Below are 2500 nucleotides of genomic sequence, written 5' to 3' on the forward strand. Positions count from 1 at the left end.
TTTTCCTGGCAACTGATAGAAAATAAGCTGAAGTAATAAAATTGCTAAAACTAAAATATATATATATATATATTAGGGCTGTCAAATGATTAATCACGATTAATCACATCCAAAATAAAAGTTTTGTTTACATAATATATGTATGTGTACAGGGTATATTTATTATGTATATATAAATACACACACATAAATTATATATTTAGAAAATATTTACATGTATTATACATTTATATATTAATATTCTTATATTTTATATCATATATAAATATATTTAATATATAAACAACATATTTTTCTTAAATATATACATGCATGTGTTTGTATTTATATATACATAATAAATATACACAGTAGTCACACATATATTATGTAAACAAAAACTTTTATTTTGGATGCGATTAATCGTGATTAATCATTTGACAGCCCTAATATATATATATATATTATTATTTGAAAGAAATAATATATATATATATATTATTATTATTATGAGACTGAGAGTGTGTTTTTTATTGATTATATTACAAATAAATAAAGCTAAATATATATATATATATATATATATATATATATATATATATATATATATATATATCTATATATATAAAATATATATATATATATAATATATATATATATTATATATATATATATATATAAACTAAATAAAAGCTAATTCTAAATTATATAAACTATAATAATAGATAAATAATACTAAAATAAAACAGCACCCTGTTCAAAGTGGTGTTATGGTTTATAATTACATATAGGCCTGTTCACTACATTTTGATAGTTTTGACATGATTTCAGAGTCATCTTAGTGCAAGTGAGTTTTCAGCTAATGGACCCATTTCAGTGAGTTGATGTAAATTTACAGATGAGCTCATTTCTAATGCTGCCATCATTTAATAAACAGTTCCATGAATTACACAACCATTACACAGTATATCACTGAAACACACGACAATGAAAACACACAATGAATGACAGCAGGTGCACGGTTTAATGGCTATGGTTGTGTGTGTGTGTGTGTGTGTGTGTGTGTGTGTGTGTGTGTGTGTGTGTGTGTAGGTGCGTAAAGAGTACGGGAAGTGTCTGCGGACTCACTGCTACAGCGGGAAGAGCGTGGAGTCGTCTATGGGTTCGGTGAAGAGCTCGTCGTCGCGCGGCCCGGGACGATACTCCTCCGCGTCGCAGGTACAAACACACACACAAACGCAGCAGCACAAACACAAGAGATTTTGTGAGTGTCCTTGTGTGTGTATTCTCTCTCACTCTCTCTCTCTCTCTTTGTGTCTTTCTCTTGTTTTCTTTCCTCTTTCATCACAAGTTCATCACCCGCCTTGTATGACAAACTCGTCACAGTTACAGTATGAGCAAGTAACTATCAGCCCTATGACTTTATACACCACACACCTGAGCAGCTCAGTGCATCGCATTTGTTTTATTGATTCATTTTGCTCTGTGTTAGAAGCAGCACTTCAGTAAGAGTCAATAAGTGATTCTTCATAAATGTAAATTCGTATACTACCAGTCAAAAGTTTGGAGTAATTCATATTTTTTAAAATGTTTTTAAGTCTCTTCTGCTCACCAAAGATGCATTTATTTGATTAAAATTACAGTTATATATTATTACAGAAATATTATTATTATTATTTTTTTTTATTGTAAAATGTAATTTATTTCTGTGATCAAAGCTGGAATTCATTTAATTATTAATAATAATAATAATGATAATAATAATAATAATAATAATAATTATAATAATTTATAATTCTATTATTCCAAACTCTTGACTTGTACATTTAAAATATTATTTTTTTTATTTTTTTTATTATTATTATTATTATTATTATTATTATTATTATTATTATTATTATTATTATTATTATTATTATTTATTTTTTTTAATTGCATGTAAAATGGAATGCAGTATGCAATGATAATCATTTCCAAGAGCAGTAATTTATACTATATTTATGTCACATTACCTCCTTATTTTGCATTTTTAATCCAGTTTGGTGTGTTAATCTTTTTGGAAGTCTGATAAAACTCAGAGGGAATTTGATTTGAGTTAAAAGTCATAGCAGATATTATTTAATTCATTTATTTATATATGCTTTTTACAATACAATCTGTTCAAAACCAAACGGTTTCATTTTGACAGTAAGTTTAAAAAGGTAGTATTGTAGTATTTTACAGGAAAGGCAAAAGAAAGATGCATTTGTTTGTGCTTTTTTACAATTCAGTCTGTTTCATGACAGTATTTCATGCATATTTACGGCACAAATATATTAAAACATTTGCATACTACACGCAGTATATATTCTATCCGGCAAAAAAGTACTACGTAGTCTTGTAGTTTGCTACAAGCTTTTTAGAATAAAAACTCAATTCAGTCCCAGCACAAATAATTCATTGCTTTCCTGAGAAATCTTCATTTCCATTCGAGTTCTCGGACTGAAGCGCAGCGCAGGCAGGATTTCCATTGTATGCTGTC

General features: G+C 27.5%; 1 protein-coding gene across 1 annotated transcript in view; it reads left to right on the forward strand.

Moving 5' to 3' along the window:
• The window catches only part of LOC109049531 (adhesion G protein-coupled receptor L3-like), a 133313-nt gene that overhangs the window by 117211 nt on the left and 13602 nt on the right, over positions 1 to 2500 (forward strand). The window contains exons 18-19 of the mRNA XM_042761400.1: positions 1072 to 1197; positions 1330 to 1380. Coding sequence (XP_042617334.1) covers positions 1072 to 1197; positions 1330 to 1380 — 177 coding nt within the window. The remainder of the gene's footprint in view (positions 1 to 1071; positions 1198 to 1329; positions 1381 to 2500) is intronic.

The sequence above is a fragment of the Cyprinus carpio genome, chromosome A7 (assembly GCF_018340385.1).
Source record: "Cyprinus carpio isolate SPL01 chromosome A7, ASM1834038v1, whole genome shotgun sequence".
NCBI classification, from domain to species: domain Eukaryota; kingdom Metazoa; phylum Chordata; class Actinopteri; order Cypriniformes; family Cyprinidae; genus Cyprinus; species Cyprinus carpio.